Source organism: Ambystoma mexicanum, chromosome 5p (assembly GCF_040938575.1).
Source record: "Ambystoma mexicanum isolate Mex_15411 chromosome 5p, UKY_AmexF1_1, whole genome shotgun sequence".
NCBI classification, from domain to species: Eukaryota; Metazoa; Chordata; class Amphibia; order Caudata; family Ambystomatidae; genus Ambystoma; species Ambystoma mexicanum.
In genome coordinates, this window is record NC_090930.1 from 106327817 (window position 1) to 106347530 (window position 19714).

At 44.3% G+C, this 19714-nt stretch overlaps 1 protein-coding gene across 3 annotated transcripts in view; it reads right to left on the reverse strand.

The window, feature by feature from the left end:
* Positions 1-10926: 10926 nt before the first annotated feature.
* The window catches only part of LOC138480767 (heat shock factor protein 3-like), a 417702-nt gene continuing 408914 nt past the window's right edge, over positions 10927-19714 (reverse strand). For 2 of the 3 annotated variants that reach the window (XM_069612513.1, XM_069612511.1), the window contains one exon: positions 10927-11428. In XM_069612513.1, coding sequence (XP_069468614.1) covers positions 11115-11428 — 314 coding nt within the window. In that variant the 3' untranslated portion in view covers positions 10927-11114. The remainder of the gene's footprint in view (positions 11429-19714) is intronic. The other variant, XM_069612512.1, reaches the window with a different exon arrangement.

Consider the following 19714-nt stretch of genomic DNA (forward strand, 5'->3'; position numbering starts at 1 on the left):
AAGCCTGGGAATTATGGTGCAGGAGTGTTTCTCTCATTTCAACCCCTATAGTACAAGTGATAAACTTTCTAGCGAGCCTGCGCAATCAAGGGAGAGCTTTCAGAACTGTAGGGGTTTATAGATCAGCCATTTCAGCTGGACACAAGTTGATGGACGGAGCACCAGTAGGAGAGCACCCAGCAGTAGCCAGGTTGATAAAGGGAGTGAAAATTAGCAGACCACTTCAGTTAAGATATTCCTCCTTGTGGGATGTTAACAGGGTGCTAAGTTTGTTGGAACAATGGCAGAGGAACAACCTATTGTCAGGGAAACAGTTATCAGGAAAGTTGGCCATTTAGCTTTGTCTAGTATCCTGCAGAAGAGTGGCAGATGTAAAGGCTTTAGAGATAGACGGGAAGGTTTTTTATCCAGAGGGTGTAGCATTTAATATTGTGCAGCACACAAAGACCGGCTCCTCAGTAATCTCATACCCATACTTTTCTAATAATAGCAATTTATGGGTAGCAGAGTGCATACAGATTTATGAGAGAGCGGCAGTAAGACGCCGAGCGTCAAACACGTATTGATGGCGCACAGGAAACCGCATCACACTGTAGCATCAGCACTATAGCAAGATGGGTGAAAGGGATCATGGCCTTAGCGGGAGTTGATATTTCTTTGTTTGGGGCTCATTCAGCCAGAGGGGCTATTGCTTCCAAGGCTTTGCAGCAGGAGCTCCACTGCAGGAGTTAATGAAAGCGGCTGATTGGTCTAGTGACTCTGTGTTCAGAACTTTCTACTTTAAGCCGGTTTCTGTTTGCCACAGCAGTGGTAGAGAGCTTTGAACAAGCATAATGCTCGCCTCCGGTCTTGAAATAGAATGAAGATTACCCAAGAGTACATCGCAGGAAGTCTTGGTTCTATTAAAGACACAGAGGCGAACAGTATCTCTCTCAGTGGATACGCTATGGTTATGGTTTATTCAGTTATGTGCATCTATGATGTCAGAGGGAGCGTATTTCCCTCCGTAACAAGATGTCTCTCCTTTGATGCAGGACCCGAAGAGCATTCGAGATTAGGCGTCCGCAGGTTATGCAGGGAGGATGATCAGTCGTTATCTACAAAAGTTACTGGAGCACAGAAGGGTTTTCAGAGGAAAGGACCAGGTGACTCGGGAATTGTAGCTATAGATGAGTCCTGATTGGGGATTGAGACAGAGGCTCAGCTCTACCTTACAGGAGAGTCTCATGGGATGTGTTTTCTCTCCTCTCCTTTTTTTTTTGTTATACTTGGTTTTGTTTCACAGCCTCTGGCTGATTGAAAAAAAAGTGTTTTAAGATTTGAAAAGCTGTTGGAAGCAGTAAATAAAGAAGTTAAGCATAATGCTTGCCTCCGTGTCTTTAATAGAATCAAGACTTCCTGCGCTGTGTGCTTGGGTAATCTTCATTCTGCCCTAGAAAATACAGTAAATTACATTGGTTTAAAAAGATAAATGCATTACTCCGCACCAATACTGGAGGGTAGTCACATATGTGACATGTTAACTTGATATGGTCCAACTCATAGGGGTATCATTATACAAAGGAAAGACTACAAATCTAGTGATTAAAACCTAAAAATGTGTCCTCCCCTATGATTTCATTAGAAGTCCTAAAATAGGGACATACCCTCTTTATTTCATGTAAATATAAAGATGTTATTCAAAAACAATACAAATTCATATTACACACACACATACATACACATATATATATATATATATCACACACATAGGATGATTTCAGGAATTTTCATCATAAAAGGTTTTTGCACATATGATTTCAGATTCAAAGCAACGCCGATTAGTACACGTTTCACACTGAAATCAATATACCAATTTCTCAAAAAGAAATGATTTCGATCTTTACCATTGTGTGAACATCCACCGTTCTGTATTATTGATTGCCCTTTGTGTTCCTGTCCTATTTTCTCCTCCAAACACTGGACATTCCTCAGGGGCTGAGACAGTTAAAGAGCATGAAAACACTATCCCGACAAAGTAGTATGTTTCCATTCTGTCGCATTAGACCAGATTCCCAGTTCCCAACCATTTCTATGGTGCCTGGAAACACTTGTGTACAGGCGACATACAAATGCCCAATAAAATAAAAATAAAATAAAGTGTATTGCATCAATGATTTTATTTCACGTACATCATCCTATACAAGTATCCATCGAAAAAGGAGAGGGACACAATTTTAATGGTATTAGTAATCATAGTTGATTTCCTAACTCAATCAATGGAGAGAAAAAAAAAATCCAACATCAAATTATGTGTACCTAGGGAATGTGTCTATGGTTCCTCCTGTTTTTCAATTCTTATTATCGTAGTCATGCACATTTGACTTATATTCAAGGGATGTTTGTCTCCCCTTTATTTAGGATACGTGTATGGGATGATTGTATATGTAAAATGAAATAATTGATTCAATACACTAGAATTGGGACTCTCTTCTAATGGGACAGAATTGAATCAAACTACTTAGTTGGGATGATGTTTTCATGCTCTAATTTTCTCAGCCCCTGAGGAATCTCCAGCATTTGGAGGCGAAGACAGGACAGAACATGTAGGGAAATCAATAATACAGAATGGTGGATGTTCACACAAATATGTTAATCCAAGAACTCAATTTCTTTTTGAGGTTCAGCGTGAAAAGTGTACTTATTGACATTGCTTTGAATGTGAAACCATGTGTAAAAATCTTTCGTTATGAAAATTCCCTATGTACTTTAAATTTTTGTGTGTGATATATATGTGTAATATGAATTTTAATTGTTTATGAATAAATTCCTTGCAGTTACATGTAATAAAGATGGTATGTCCATATTTTAGGACTTATAGTGAAACCATAAGAGGACACATTGATAGATTTAAATCCACTAGATTTGTAGTCTTTCCTTTTTCATATTTACATAATTGAACCTCAGCTCATCATACAGAATTTTAAAAAACGGATTAAAAAAGCCCTCTTGCATGTTGAAGTGTGTGGCATTCTCTCAGACATTTTAAAAAGTGAAAGTGGAAGGAGATACTGAGTGTATGGGATGATTGTAACTATTTTAACAAGGTATTGGTTGTGATTATGCTTTGTATGTGTGTGCTAAGACTTTCATGGTCTATGACGGAAATAAAGTTAAGATATAGTTCAGAGCCCGGATAGTAGGAAAGGCCCATTGTCTCCCATATAAGATGTCTGGGCTTAACCGTTGATACACAACCAACTTGTAGGTGGCCATTTTTATGGGAGGTGAGGCCTCCATTCCGCTCTTCTACACACCCCACCCAATGCCCAACCCCCCCAACTACTCCAAGAAATTACAAAAAATATACTCTAACCCCACACCCCACAAAAATGCCACAAAAAAATGTGGCAAAACGGTCACGATCAGTTGGCCCCTACGTGTTGGGATGGCACCATGTTACCTCTGTAGGATCCATATTAGTTCCTTTTAACATGCATAAAAAGTCCCACAATACCAAGAATATTGCAGTAAAAGTCTGTAAAAGAACCTGTGACTCACCATACTGATTATTGTACTCCTAGTCCATAGTCCCCATTCCTACACACGTACATCTTTTCTTTTTCTCTATTGTGTTTTTACCCCTGGGTAATTCTGGGCCAATAGATTCCAAGAAAGTAGCCATGGACATCCTAGAGTCTGTAAAAGGCTGTATGGACACAGCAGCAAGGAGCTGCAGAGGTGACTGGCTAAAGACTAGAAGGTTGCTTACTGAGGCCAAGGACAAGGTATGAGTCACACCTTTTGATCAGAGACAACTTTCTGATTCAACCAGGGAGCATGCACTGCGCCCAAGTGTGGTTTGGGGAAACATTCACTGATGTAAGTGGCACTGAGGACCACTGCAAATATGGGGTCTGTGATGAAGCAATGGTACAGTCATTGTCACATGCACCAACATGGACCTTCAAATGACAGCCCCAGGTCCTTGAAGCCAGCTATAACCCAGAAAGAAATAGTCGCAGCCAGGGATGGGCGCTCAGCCAACTAGGTGGTCGGAAATGCAGGAGAGAATATGCAGTGTACCGCCTGCATTTTCCAGCCATCTGAGGCCCTTCCCCAGGTGGCACCACCTTGATTGTTGTGGAGGGGGGGGAACAACTGGGAGCATCTCCCTGTTGCCTCCCCACATCACCACCCTCCCCCAAATATCTATCCCCCCCTCGTTGGTGGGCATACATGGCCGGTAACGGACCAGAGCCCTCAGCACAGCCCGGGCGAATCAGTCATGTTCGCCCTGACTCAGGGGTGATTTCTATTTTCACAGGCCACATTACCCAATTTATTTTGAGAAACCCATCAATTAGGGACTGCCTCCTCTAGAATTCCTCTTCATGGAAGAGGGAAAGCTGGAACTAAACCGGGAATGTTAACTATAAAGTTAGAAGGACAACTACTATGGGGAAACCCTAGTCTAGTCCCAGAGGCCAGGAGGGAACCTGCAGAATACGGCCCATGTTAACTGGACCCAACCAAAAAACTACGATCAGAAGGAGTGCATTTCCCACAACCCAAGTGTTCTAAAGAGGGTAAACATTAGCAGCAGGGAGAATATGGGGAGAGACTTGAGCACCCCACAGAAGTGTTTCCATCCACCAAAGAGAACAGTCATTGGAAAGTTGCACCACTCTTCCATTTTATATCCAGAAGGAAGAGCCGTCATCACCTATGCAGCAAATGGATACCCAAAGAGAAGATACCCAAAGAGAACTCCACCTTCCTGCCAATAGTACAAGGAGAAGACAATCAATGACCTCCTCACAGCTGCAAGAAAGAAGTGGGGAGTGAGTCCCTGAAAGCTACTTGTGATCATGCTTACTATCCTGATTCCTAAATACGCTTTTCATAGGATACCCACTGGAGAGCTGGTGCGTGTGGGAGTAATCAGGCAGTTTGAGACCTTCAAACAATGTCAAAGATGTTCTAAGGCAGACATGGGCTGTTCTGTAATTCAAGCAGCAACAAATGCATGTAAGAGACATATACTTATACGAAAGGATGCATTAGAAGAACAAGTTACTTCTTGCCTGGTAACGTTCTTTCGATGGGATGTTCCTCTGACGTATTCCTTATCTTGATAGATTCACTTCCAGCTTGCTGCCTCAGAGCATTTTTTCAGTAGAGGGCGCTGCGCGTCGACGTCCCTCGAGTTGGTGTCCCTCGACAGCCTCCGTATCGGCGCCGATGTCATCATGCGTATAAATAGACTCACGCAGCATCAGTTGCTCAGTTCCGTTTTGAAGCTTGAAATTAGCTGTGCATGAATTGGTTATTGACCTTGAAGGAGCGTAAGCTGCAACCTCAAGGGAAGTTTTACTGAGGAGATGGATGGGAGGGGTGATAAGGAATACGTCGGAGGAACATCCCATCGAAAGAACATTACCAGGTAAGAAGTAACTTGTTCTTCGAAGGGATTGTGTCCTCGTGACGTATTCCTTATCTTGATAGACTCCCATAGCAGTGGTGTGTAAACGGAGGTGAGAGTAAAATTGTCATATTCCCCTTTAAGAGTGAACAGAGCGTAACACAGCTTTGCCAAATCTAGTCTCTTGGCTAGAGGAGGAATCCAGATTGTAGAATTTTGTAAAGGTATGTGCGGACGACCATCTGGCAGCCGCACATATGTCTCGAATCGGTACCCCTCTTTGGAGGGCCGAAGAGGCTGCAATACCCCTGGTTGAATGGGCCCTAAGATTTTGAGGGGGCTCTTTCCCTGCCAGTTTGTAACATTCTAGAATGGCTAAAATAATCCATCTGGAAATGGCCTGTTTTGTGATTGGCAATCCTAATTTGTGCCCTGTGTAACCTATGAACAGTTGGTCTGCTTGCCTAATCCTAGCAAGTCTGCTGATATAAAAACTCAAGGCTCGCCTTGGATCCACCCTATGTAGCCTCTCTTCCTCTTTCCCTGGATGGGGAGGAGGGTAGAATGAGGGTAAGGTTATCTTCTGAGTGATGTGGAATCCAGAAACCACCTTTGGGAGGAAATTAGGATTCACTTGCAGGACAACTTTGTCTTTGTGAAAAATTGTATGAGAGGGTTTACAAGATAGGGCTTGTAATTCGTTCACCCTCCTGGCAGATGTCAAATCCACTAATAACACAGTTTTAAGGGTGAGAAATCTTAACGAACAAAAGTGGAGTGGTTCAAAAGGAGTACCCATCAGGAAATGTAAGACTAACTTTAAGTCCCATAAGGGAACTTGGAACTGTTTTGGGGGATAGACATTAGTTAACCCATTCAGAAATTGTATTACAAAGGGTAATTTGAAATATGATGGCTCCTCTGCAGTGCGCTTGAAGATCGATAGCGCTGAGAGGTAGCCCTTGATCGTACCAACTTGAAGACCTGAATTCGCCAAATAGAGTAGACCACCATTGGTGTACCACATGAAAAGGGTTCAATATTCTTTTCTCTACACCAGCTGCAAAATTTGTTCCAACGGCAGCGGCATAAAGTCTTTGTTGCTGGCCTTCTGGCCGAAAGCAACACCTCCATGACGTCATCTGGGAGGTCCCAATCCTTGTATCTCAACCTTTCAGAAACCAAGCGTGAAGGTTGAGGGTTCTGATGTCTGGATGGAGAACCTGACCTCCCTTCTGTGAGATAAGATCCTCCCTGTGTGGAAGACGAATCGGAGGGCAGATGGACATGTCCACAAGGTCGGGGTACCGCGTTCTCTTGGCCCAGCATGGGGCAATTAGGATCATAGTCTTCCAGAATCTTCTCAACCTCCTGATCATCTGAGGAATGACAGGGACTGGAGAAAACGTGTACAGAAGTGGAAACTCCCAGTCCACTACGAACGTGTCCCCTAGAGCTCCTCTCGGGGGAAATTCCCTTGAACAAAACTGATCGTACTTCCTGTTGATACTGGTGGCGAACAGATCCACTTGAGGGGCTCCCCAAAGGACGAAGATCTCTTGAAGGACTTACTGAGCTATCTCCCACTCGTGAGAGACTGTGCTCTGCCTGCTCAGAGCATCCGCTGTCAAGTTCTTCTCTCCGGCTAAGTGAACTGCCGATAGAGAGATTCCTTCTTGAATTGCCTAAAACCAGAGCTGCATCGCCTCTCTGCCCAGTGGCAGTGATCCTACGCCGCCTCTTTTGTTGAGGTAGTGCATGGCCACTGTATTGTCCGTCATCATTAGGACATTTTTCCCTGGTATAGATGGCAGAAACGCCTTCAGCGCTAGTCTGATAGCTCTCAGCTCCAACAAGTTGCTATGTAGTCTGGATTCCGATGGAGACCAACGACCGCTGATGGTCAAGTCGTTGGCATGGGCTCCCCACCCCGTGAGTGAGGCATCCATGACTACTGTTATTTCCGGCCATGGTTGCCAAAACAGTTCTCCTTTCAAAATATTCTCCCGACAGGCCCACCACTGAAGGTCTCGAGCCACTTTTTCCGGGAACCTGAAGGAGATCTGTCATTTTTCCAGAGAATTGCGACCACTGAGTTCTTAGTGCCCACTGGAGAGATCTCATTCTCAGGCGAGCCTCTGGCACCAGGAAGATGCAGGATGCCATGAGGCCTGGCAACCTCAAAAAGTCGAAGGCTGGGAGACGTTGGGCATTTTGAAACTTGGTGACCATCTGCAGAATATCTTGAGCCCTCACCTCTGGTGGCGAGGCTTTCCCCAGGGAAGTGTCCAGGACCGCTCCGATGAACTGGAGTCTCTGATGGTATCATCTGTGACTTCTTTAAATTGAGGGAGAAGCTCAGTTTGTGAAGGAAGTGGCAGACATAATCTAGTTGGATCTGAGCTTGTTCCGAAGATACTGCTCTGATCAACCAATCGTCTAGGTAGGGGTAGACATGGATCCCTTCCCTTCTTAGACTTGCAGCCACTACCGACATTAGCTTGTTTAAGACCTTCGGGGCGGAGGTCAGCCCAAATGGCAGAACTCAAAATTGATAGTGAGAGTTGCCAATTGCGAACCTCAGGTATTTCCTGTGTTTGAGATGGATTGGCACATGGAAATAAGCATCCTGAAGGTCTAGAGATACCAGCCAGTCCTGAAGCTGGAGGGCCTGAAGGATCTGAGAGAGAGTTACCATCTTGAACTTGTCCTTCCTGGGGAATTTGTTCAATTCCTCCGTCCTACTTCAGTATCAAGAAGTAGGGGGAATACCAACCCTTGTTCCTCTCCGCTACAGGTACCGGTTCTATGGCACCTTTCTCCAGCAGGTCTAGAATCTCCTACATAAGGAGCGGATCTGGAAACTTCAAAGAGTTGTTCCCCGGTGGATGACTCTGAGGGGTGCGTAGAAAAGGCAGGCAGTAACCTTGGGCAACTGTCTCCAATGCCCAAGCATCTGACGTAATAGCCTGCCATTCCGTCAGATGTTGAGTTAACCTGCCCCCTACTGGTGTCTTGTGAGGAGAGTCCTCAGAGTGGTTTAGAGGCGGCTGATGCAGATGCCGAGGGTAAAGAGGGTGAATTTCTTTTGGCCTCTTTGAGCCGGCTGTCCTCTGCCTTTTCCGAATGCGGAATAAAAAAAAGAAAGGACCTACACCGCTCCAAGAGGTTCCTGAGGGGCGATAGGGAGTTTGACGGATTGCCGCTCCAAGGGATTTTGCTGCTGCTTTGAATGTTTGTAACTTCTCTAGGCTGTCATCAGCCTTCTTACCAAATAAAAAAGAGCCGTCAAAGGGCATATTCAAAAGTCTGGCCTGTACTTCTGGAGCAAAATCAGACTTTCGCAACCACGCAAATCTGCGGATTGTAGTACTTGCCGCCATGGCCCTGCTGATACTGTCAGCAGAATCAACGCTAGTTTGAAGGGATTCGCACATTGCGTCTTTACCATCTTTAATGATGTTCAGAAAAGCTTCCCTTTCTTCTCCTTCCGGGAGGCAGTCAGCCGCTGATGAAGCACACTCCCAAAGTGTATGGATGAATCTTGCGAGCGTGCGTACAAGTAGCATTAATGGATTTAAGTGCCATGCTACACGCAGAAAATACCTTTTTTGACATAGCGTCAAATCTCTTATCATCCCTGTCTTGTGGAACAGTAGGTTATGCAGATCTACTGTTTGATGAATTTGCTGCTTGAACAACCAGACTCTCTGGAGTTGGATGTTTGGACAAATATTCTGGGTCAGAAGCAGATACCCTATATTTGGCAGACAGTTTTTTGTTAACTGCCGGGATAACCTCAGGAATTTCCCAGTTGGTCGATATTTTCCTCTGTAATGCAGTATGGAATGGAACCACAGGATCTTCCTGTGGACCTTTATTTAAGATGTCTGTAAGATCATCTTGTTGAAAAGCAGGTGAAGGTGTAGACCAACCCATGAATTCTATTATTCTGGCCATTAAAGTTCTATAAGGGGTGTCAGCATGTTCCCCTGGGTCTGGTTTGGCAAATACTACTTCTGGGGAAGTATCTAACCCCTTGCATCATGCAAGGAATCTTGAAGGTCCTTCAACCTATTTCCTTCAGAGATAAATTCCTCTGGTACAGGTGTTGTAGTTCTCTGCAACCCAAAAGGTCTTTCCTGATCAGAATCCTCACCTTCTTCATAAATAGAGGACAAGGCTCTGAAATAATCTGACCTTGTAAAAGGCTTAAAACCCATTTCTAAAGCAGAAGGGGCCAAGCTTGTAGTAACCGGTTGAGAAAACGTTGACGTTGTTGACGCGGAAGTCAAAGGCTTAGAAGAAACCGAAAAAGGCGTCGAAAAGGTATGAAGCAACCTCGAAAAACTCGAGAGGATCGGAATCCTAGAGGTTATCGACGACATTCTCGAGGTCATGGTGGAAGCCTTCGGTATGACTACTGACTGCGAGGTAGTGACAGCCGTAGGTTTCTACTTTATCGGCGTCGATTCGACCGATCTATGCGTCGAAGGTGTCGATGACACAGTCTTACTGCCTTTGCTTGAGGGTTTGTGACGCTCTCGAACAGTTTCTTTCGCCGGGTGCAACGACTCGCAGCGTTTCGATTTTTCAGGTCTTTCACCCAGGGTATGACCTTTAGCCGTCTCCGACGGGGTCGAGGCCGCTTTCTCAAAGACGCTAAGCATCTTTTTACAGAATTCCTCCCACTTAGCTGGAGAGCTGTGTTTTGTAGGGCAGTTGACCCTTTCAGGGGAAACAGAAGACGAAGAAAGGGAGATCTTCGACGACTCTTTTCGAATGTTTGGATCTCGAAGAGTGATGGGATCTACTTCGAGACCCCGAACGAGAATGATTCCTGTGACGGCGAGGAGACGAATGTCTCGACTCGCCGAGGAAACTTTCGAAGGAGTAACAGTCTTACCTCTTTTGAGCTTCCCCTTACGCTCCTTCCAGGCTTTCGCTGTCAAGGACATGCAGTCCTCGCATTCTGAACAACGGTGCTCCGATCCCAGGCACCACAAACAGATCCTGTGAGGATCCGTCAACGACATTTTCTTTCCACAATATCGACACTTTTTGAAGCCGGACCGTGGGGTCGACAGTTCAGATGAGGAAGCCATCGAAAAGAGTAAGATATACTCGTAGAATAAGTAGAATCTACTTGATTAACGAACTGAGCAACACGTTTCCGAGGCCCAGGAAGCGCAGAAAAACAGAACTGAGCAACGGACGCTGCACGACTTTATTTATGCGCATGATGACATTGCCGCCGATACAGAGGCTGTCGAGAGACACCAACTCGAGGGACGCCGACACGCAGTGCCCTCTACTGAAAAAATGATCTGAGGCCAGCAAGCTGGAAGTGAATCTATCAAGATAAGGAATACGTCGGAGGACACAATCCCTTCGAACATTTGTTCTCATGTTTTAAGCCAGTCATTAGGGAGTTATTTCTAAAGCAAATATACCCATAATACAGTAGCATCTCAAGTCCCAATACAATACAGGATCCAACATTTGACCCAGCATACACAAACAAATGTGAAAATGTTTTGTTATTGTTGCAATAGTAATTTAGAACAGACAACATGGATCATAGCACACAATGTGCAGTTTACATAATATAGACTTGTTCCACTTAAAAAATGTGGCATTGAATTGCCAGGTTTAGCGTCTGATGAGTTTTGATTGCTCCATAGTTTCCTCTTTCTTAATCAACTTTGGCTTATGTGGCTTCCTCGATCAAGGTATTAACAGGACTCATAACAAAGAGCGGAGGCTCTTTATATTCCTCAGGAAAGTCTTCGACAAGTAATGGAAGCTCACAGTTTTCCAACAAGTTTGCTTGTTCATTGAGGCTTGGAGCATCCACCTGTAGTAAAGTGTCATTCGAAGTCAAAGTGAGTGACTGTGTGGGATCCGCCTGCAATACATTTAGGAGGACTTCAGGATCTTTGTTCATGACGATGCTTTCATCAGATGGTAGCCCTTCAAATAATGAAAGGACATTATTACCCATGTACTGCATCAACTGCTTGCCTGCAAAATAAAAGGAAGACATGTTGAAAATCTGTAGAACCCAATAACAGGGGTCCCCAAAATTCTCTGCCCATTGGATAATCCCTGGGAAACACCACAACCTCTTCCTTATTTGGGAGATCACCTACAGATCATCACCTAATGGATACAGATTAGAAATGATTTGCTTGTCTCTAGAAACCTTCAGGAAGGAGACTTTTGCAGTATAATTTCTGTGGGAATCCAGACGCCTACAGAAAATCATAATTTTCTCTTAAAGAAAAGCAAATGTCTCTTTCAATTTGTCTCCTATTGACAGGGAGATGGTGTGCTTGCATCTCAAACCAAAACATGATTACAATGCGTACTTCCATGTAAAAGATTTACAGCACTTTTCGAGGCAACACTTCCCAGCAACGGTTCCTTTGCTCAAATGAGATCAGCCATAACACCCTGAAGAGAGGAACCCTGGAATGGCCCATATGACCCGTATGCGACTGTTGAATCGCAGGTTGCAGAATGAAAGGTGTAACTCGCTGTTTGGCCAGTCACAGACGGCACCTATGTATCAAAGATATGATAAGAAATATTCTCTAAGACTGCCATTCAAACAGTATCCAGTTGATGGTTTTGAGGAGAGAGAGAGGTCTCATCAATGGATTAGATTGACTGACAAAGACAGGCATTGATGACGTCATTAGTGACATCACGAAATAGCTGCGTTGGCCATGAAGCAAACATGCATCCACACATGAAGCCACACAGACATTCACTAGATGTATTACTTGTAGACATGAAAAACATGCTTATAACTCCTGTAGGTAGAGGACAGATACATATACATAATGCTAAAAACCTTTAATTTCTTTCGCCAAAGTGAAAATACAAGTTGCAGAATATACCAGAAGCCAAGCTTGCATATGCTTTGCAATTGTTTCTAGGATGGGGTCTTTACTTGAACCTCTGTCCAAGTTTGCCAATCAGTATTTGAAGCTGTTCGTGTCCACAATGTTCTTGTAGGTACAGGACACGACCAAAATAATCAACATGCTCGAAGACATCCAATTCGATCCCACTAACCAACTGTTGATCAGGCTTGACATAGTATCTTTGTATACCTGTATACCTCAGCAAGAGGCCTTCAACGTACGAGAGGAAGTGTTACTTTTTAAGAGGACAGAAGGTCCTACCCCGAACAGTTTTGTTCTGTGGTGCGCAGAGTTGGCGCTAACTGAAAATGATTTCAGTTATAATGGCAAACTATACCATCAGGTCCATGTAACTGCCATGGGGTCGTCCGTTGCCCCTTCAGCTGTGAATCTCTACATTGAATCATTTGATCTTAAGACAATATATAGTGCCTCCAATCCTTTCTTTTCTAAGATTAGGTTGTGGAGGCGCTATATAGATTGCAATCTGGTTATTTGGGAAGGTACTGTGGCGTCTGTTGTGGAGTTTATGGACTGGATCAATCAACAGAACCAGTTCTTAAAATTCACTTCGGGACATAGCAACTCCGAGATTAATTTCTTGGATGTGACGATATGGGTTGATCCAACCCGTAACATCCTACAGGTAAAACCTTTCAATAAGCCAACCGATCGTAACTCTCTCCTGGCATTTGATAGTTGCCATCCTCGGCACACCATGGAGAATTTGACATTTGGGCAATTTATACAATGAAAAAGGAATAGTATTCTGAATACTACCTTTCTGTCTGAAGCGAAAACATTAAGTAACAAATTGAGCATGAGAAAGTATCCTAAGAAGAATGTGAAACAAGCTTTGAAGAGGTCTACTAACAATAATGGTGAAGCCCTTCTTGAATATCGTGAAAAACCATCTGATAGTGGAGGGATAGTGTTTGTTAGCACTTTTACTCCCCTGTCCAATCAAATCACTAAGATTAAGAAGAATTGGCACATTTTTATAGGTGGCGAGTGCCTCCTTAAACCGCCACTTTGTGCCTTCAAAAGAGGTGTGAAAATTAAAGTCCTTTTGACCAAAAATTATATTTTTAAATCAGCCTAGTCACAGAGAAGAGTCATAGACATGTGGGGCATTCCATGTTTGGTAGGGCACTCTCCATGTGGGCTATGCATCAACTGCAGTTTCACAAGCAAGACCACCAAGGTGGATTCAGGTTTAGATAAACTTTGGAGCCAACAGTAATTTACTAAATGCAATTCAAACAATGTTGTTTATGTGATTTGGTGCCCTTGTCCCAAGATCTACATGACTGGTATGGTCAACTGTTTGAATACTGGTGTCTATGTATATGCTTTTGGTCAGAATTTTACCAAGGTCCGTGTGCGATCATCTCGGTATGAAGATGTAGCGGTGTACAGTACTGTCACAGGCTGTGATCTAATTTTGTGAGGTGGAGTGATGTCCCTAAGTCTTTAAATGTGCTGAGCATTATAAGACTAACACTGCTTCCGATTAGTGTGTATTGCAGCTTAGTTCCATTAAAGAGTGGCAGACCTTCTGGTAGCCACACCCTTCTTTATGGAAAGCAGCTGGTTGCCTTTAAGAATGCTCGCCCCAACCTCGGAACGTAACGTCAACCAGGTGACTCCATGCGTGTTACCGAGACGTGCGGCTGTGGGGGGAGGCATACGGTTTCTAACATAGTAAGTTTACAATGGCAGCTTTTTGAAGTTGCTGGCAGTCGCGTAATGGTTTTACTGTGGTTTGCATTTACGTGTCCAGAGGTGAGGCACAGATTACGATACTGGCGCCTCCTTTGCTCTGTGTTTTGTTTTCTAGTTACAAAAACTGTGTTAAAGTGGAGAGATATAGAAAGGACTTTCTGGTGAATGCGAGTCGTCGGCAACTTTACCTGAGAGTCGGTAGTGAGGATTTAAAAGCTGGCTCCCCGGCATTTGAGATTACGTGACAAAAGGTAATAAAAGTTCTGATAAATGTTGCATCATAGTAGCAGATTTTCCCCCTTCCCTTTTTTTTTTAGCAGCTTGATGTCAGTTTCTTCAGAATAAGAATGTAACATTAGGAATTTATCATTTTGGATGTGGTATGCCGCACTACTTGACGAACGCAGGTGAATTAGGCCAGTAGTTACAAGACAAGTTATGATATTCCGAACAGTACAGTATATGAATCTGAGATCGACTTTGGCGTTATGCTCTGGTTCTTAGTAAAAGTGCTATAACCTTTGTGGTTCTGTACGCCCAGAGGGATTGGTTACGAATACTAGTGTTTTTGAGCCATTAAAGTTTAGCGATAGCAACCAGTAGACTGTGGACAATATAATGGTTACAAAATTGACCGAGAGGCATACTTTATCTAATGTTACTGCATGAGCATTAGGGATTTTGTAAGCATAGTTTAACTTACTTACCCACTTTGTGTGTTGTTTCAACAGATGTTAGTCTACTCTGAAGACACTCCCACTGGACCGTCCCATTCACGGTGGGAATATATGGTCCTATTAGATATGGCAGATTAAGTATAAAACAGCATCAATTAAAGCTGTTCTTTTGTGTTGCCTCCTCTAGCATTTGGGAAGAACACCTGAATATAGATTTTAACCATTGAAGGAGACAGTGCGTACGATTATGCATAGATGTTCTTGTAGAGTTTGTGTTAATAATAGAAGAACAAAACATGTTGGATTTCATATGACGCTGGATTGGTGAAAAGTGTCGGTTACTAAGATAGTAATCTTGTTTAGAACCTTTTTGAGTGTGAAAAGGATTCGCCCACCTGTCTACATGTAAGAGAAGGGAGAGTGACCAACAATGATAGGAGTCCTCTATCCATTATCCAATGCAGTTTGAGAGTAACTCATTTTAATTGGCCTGTTAGTCAGTCATTGTCTGTTTTTTTTATCTCTATGTAGCTTTGCACTTTGTGATTTGCACTTTACTAGATTTTATGTGTTTTATGGCATCTATGTATGTTTATAAATAAAATTGATTGTATTATAATTTTGAAGTTTCAAACTACACAGTTCTTTATTTGCTGGATGGGAGTGTTTTTGTGTCCTTCGTAAGAGGAGACAGCACAATGGCAGTGGGGTTCTTTAGTCAAGAAGTATGTATGCAAGCCTGTTCTGGGGACGAATCCCATTGTCGTTAAATTTCCCTTTGTCTCTGTTTTGTTTATTGGACGTCATTGGTGACATCACAAAATAGCCACGTTAGCCATGAAGCAAATATGCATCCACGCATGAAGCCACACAGACATGCACTAGATGTATTACTTGTAGACATGAAAAACATGCTTATAACTCCTGTAGGTAGAGGACAGATACATATACATAATGCTAAGAACCTTTAATTTCTTTCGCCAAAGCGAAAACGCAAGTTGCAGAATATACGTAGGACAAGCTTGCATATGCTTTATTGTAACTAACTACAAGAAGCCATGAAAACACATAGGAAACCTATAGAAGTGAATGAAGTGAGTCAGGCAGGAAAAGTCAGGCTTCAAGTGCATGGAAGGGGAGAGATGATCCCTGTAGCACGGGGCACAGAGCTGGTGTTCACAGCCAAGGACAAGGGCAAGTGGAACATTCCTGGTTCCCGAGGCAGGAAGCCACCTGCAACAATTCAGAATAAAATCCTTATCATTTCAGACAGAAGGGCTTTATTCTGCGTCTACTCACACGTAGCGCAGCAGGACAAGGCAATTCCCATTTACTCGTGGTGTGAAAAGAAGACGTTCCCTGCGAGACGGAGTGGAATGATACAAGTGTTGCTCACCAAGACTGCAACCTGCAGGCACTCTCCCAGTCTAGGTGACCACACCAGTAGTAACAATAGGGAACCCACATCCCTCCATGCCACTTCCCATCACCTTGAAAAGGTACGCCAAGCTCTGTGACCAGAAAGGCTCCCAGGCATGGGAGGACCCGCCCTAGTCAATCCAGAAGCCAGATTTGTGAGGTTGTGTAAAATGTTGCATGGGCCAATGGTCTTCCCATGACCCTGCAACAATGTAGTTTGGCACAGTTAGGGCAAGTCTCTGGCGGAGCCACCTGATATCAGAAGCCAGTATAATCACTAACCTAGTTAGTTAGTCTAAGCTGACCAATGAGAATGCACCGTAGGTTTTTGGGGTGGATCCGATTCTTGTGACGTCACTCGTGAATAAAAACCTTTGACACAGATTCAGAAGCTGAGATTGCTGGAGATTTGTTTCCCTGTATGATCCCTGTCTGTATTGGATAATAAAAGACAGTATACTTTGCCCCATGGCTGAGTCTTCCGTTTTTGCATTGGGGAGGATTTTATGGGCTCTACTAGCGTGGAACATTGCTATTGCAAACCACCAATTCCTCTAGTTCAGAGGAGAGTCGCTGCGTTTGATCTGCAAGATGACCCACGGAAGCCGAGAGCCACACGGAGGGTGCACACCGTGAAGAGGTCCTCAGGAACCGCCATGGAGAAATTCCTGCCTGCTTTCCGTGGGACACCCAGCAGACCAGAAAGGCAGAGTGGCAGGTTGGCGGAGAGTCAGTGTCCGAGCCACGTCAGTGGATCATAGAGTTTAAGTATAGACTCAGCTATATGGCAAACAGGGGAGGGAGTGGACAACTGATTTTTTGTTTACCGAGGATTCCCAGCCTGACAACGGGGAATATTCATGAACATGTAAATCCATGCCAGACCCCATGCTGGAGAAAGATCGTTGTTGTGTAACTTTTGTTCTTGGTTTGGGAACTTTCGGGCTTGGGGCGATTGGTTTGGGCAGTCAGCTTAGACGATTGACTTGAGGGTACAGATGACAAAAGATATGCAAATACTGGATTATCTGTGGGTTGAGTGTTGTAGCTGGGATCATGGATGACAATATGCCCCATATGTAGGGCTTAGCAGACAAAGCTAGCTTGTATTGCGGAAGGTGTTCGCCAGGTTAAGTCTTGCAGAGGCATTTTATCTATAAGGTGACGCTGTAGGTACACATAGATCACGTGAATTATTGGTTTTCCCTGTTGGTTAGGCAGGAAGGTGGCCATGTATATGTTATTTATGTTCTGTTAGGGTTGTCACTGTGTTCAGGGACTGTATAAGCGGACAGATTGAAGGGGCAGGTGTCAGTGATTTCTTCCTTGTTGTAGAGAGGCCGTCACCAATGAGGTTGTTGTGTAGGACTTAAGGAGTATGGGAGGTGCATAGCTTTTTAGGCTGAATGCTTGATCAAGTTTTGAAACAGTGGTCACGCCTTTGGGGAGGAGCATGGGAAGCGCATGAGCAGAGTTGTCAGTTGAGCCTTTGGGGCAGACAGCTGCAGAAGTGGCAGTGCGTGGAGCACACCCATGGTATCGGTTGAGAGCCGGAGAGGCACCGGTCGCTGTGATGATTTAGGATTTGTTACCGGATATCGAGGTTAAAGAAATTAAGAGTATCATTAAAAAAAAGGTGAAAATCCCAATTTGAGGTTCAGTAAGCATTCATATATAAAGTATTCAGGTAAAACCATGAGGGACACACCCCTACAGCATATGTGGAAGCCCTCCCGCACTGAATGGTTTTACGTTACATAGGGCAAATTGCAAAGCCCTGGCCAAAAGAGGGGAGCTTCTCCAAATGTGTGCAGCAACAAGTATACACGTACAAACACAAGGCTTACAAGGGGAAAAAGTTAAGCAAACGGATGGTCATACTAGAGTTATGGAAAATGCTTCAGGACGAGGAAGAGGACCTGGCACAGCGACAATGAATGCTGAGCCAGCGAAAGGCAGAGAGCGAATCGCCCTCTGCTCCCCCTCTTCCTCCTCAAACAGAGAGTGAAGGAGCAGCAGCAGGAACCCAGGAATTAAACCCAGTAAGGGAATTAAAAGCAGCGGCAGGTTACACCAATCCCACATTTGCATCTCCAGCATATTTTAAGAGGGAGGGACAAGGTGAGGCTGAACAGACAACCAAGGGAGAGCAGAGCACAGGCGGCAAATGCAGGGAGCGCATCAAGAGCCAGGCGAGGTTAAAATTCAATGACCTGGGAAAGGGGGAATCCTTAAGTGGCAAGAGCGGAAAGTCCCAAAGGAATGGGTAAGAGGACAGATATTACTTAAATTGGATGGGAAGGTTGCAGGAGAAACAAGTCGCACGAGCAGGGAAGTAGCAAGCAACAAAGACGCAGAAGAGTTGAGCAAATGGGCAATGATAATGGAGGAAGTAGAAAGATGGGAAAGGGAAGAGAATGAAAGGGTGTGCAGAGAGAAACAGAAGGTGAAAGCACAAGAGCGAGAGGAGTGGAAAGCGAGAAGGATATGGCAAACAAAAAGGCAGAAGAAGAAAGGGAAAGGCAACTGCAAAAAAAGAAGGACAAGAAGAAGTTAGAAGTCGAACGACTCCTTAGGGAGCAATGACGTAAAGAAGAGGGACACGCTTTAAGACCAGCACAAGTAAAGATGGGTTTAGCATGTTTTAGTGGCGACAAAGAAAAGGAAACGCAAGTGAGGAGAGAACAACATCGATTTCTCCATGAGGGGGGAACGCGGAAGTACAGGTAAATCGGGAGTAAGACAGCAGGGAGACATAGTATTGATGAGGCTTAGATTTCAGGAGGACATTGACAGTATCGCTAGGGAAACGGGGTCAGATGACGATTTATTGGGGAGTGAGGCTGACTAAGAGGAGAGACCCTCTTGCCACTCCCGAGAAGCAAGCCCAGATTGAGACACAGTATGGGGAGACGGCGAAGACATGGACAGACTAAGGGAAGACAGAGGGGGGCAGCTGCAGTGACCGAAAAGTATATTGCACAGCACAGGCGATATTACCACATAAGCATTGGCATAGGGATGTGCCAGGGTGGAGGAAAGAAGAGATGACATGGGGAGAAGGGGGGGGGCGCAACCTCAATATGTACCTTAGCAGCAGATGAACAAAAACAATTTAAGATGTAAATTACTATTGTAGACTGCATGGGCTGGGAAGTGGATATACGAGCTAGAGAAACTGACAGCAGGGATGACATTAGCAGTGGGTGACATGAAGAGCTTTCTCTCAGCAATTCCGGGGGAGGTTGTAGACTATGTATGGAAAAGAGCCAGTTACCCCAGAGAAATTATCCAGAACACGGCGCACAATGGTTCGCCGTTCAATAATTGTTGAGCAACCGCGTGGCAAGCTCTGAGGGTGCAGTACCCAGATACATCGGACATTAGCGCAATCATGTCACGCAAAATAAGGGAGGACAAGGATCCCCTTCAATATATTCACGCAAAATGGAGGCTGTAGACGCGTGAACCATGGGACAAAACAGTAGGATTATTTTTAGCACATATTGTGTCAGGGGTTACCTGAACAAGTGCAAAAGCATCTTAAGAAACTTGTG